The 259-nt window shown below is 53.3% G+C and overlaps 1 protein-coding gene across 1 annotated transcript in view; it reads left to right on the forward strand.

Annotated features, from left to right (window-relative positions):
- PHALS_07085 (serine protease family) overlaps positions 1–91 on the forward strand; it is a gene marked incomplete at both ends in the record, with an annotated part of 2,010 nt that extends 1,919 nt beyond the window's left edge. Inside the window, one exon of the mRNA XM_024720491.1 lies at positions 1–91. This exon is cut by the window's left edge and continues 1,919 nt beyond it. Within this exon, the coding sequence (XP_024585684.1) occupies positions 1–91 (91 nt within the window).
- Positions 92–259: the final 168 nt, after the last annotated feature.

Raw genomic sequence — 259 nt, forward strand, 5'->3', positions numbered from 1 at the left:
GAGCCAGGGCCTGCAGAAACAATATTCAGATGAAAAAGGAGGAGGCAAAGTGAAAAGCTTCAAGGTCGAGGACCTGGTTTTATTGAATTAAAAAAACCTGCCTACACATGCAGCCACTGCTGTCTTCCGGACGAAGCTTCGTCCACGGTCGGACCGTTTAAGGTTGTGGCCAAACGGGGCCTGGCGTACACGCTGATCCTACCGAAACGGATGCGCACCCACCCGGTGTTTTACGTGGGCTTGCTTAAGCCGTACCGGG

The sequence above is a fragment of the Plasmopara halstedii genome (assembly GCF_900000015.1).
Source record: "Plasmopara halstedii genome assembly, contig: Scaffold_3060, whole genome shotgun sequence".
Classification (NCBI taxonomy): domain Eukaryota; phylum Oomycota; class Peronosporomycetes; order Peronosporales; family Peronosporaceae; genus Plasmopara; species Plasmopara halstedii.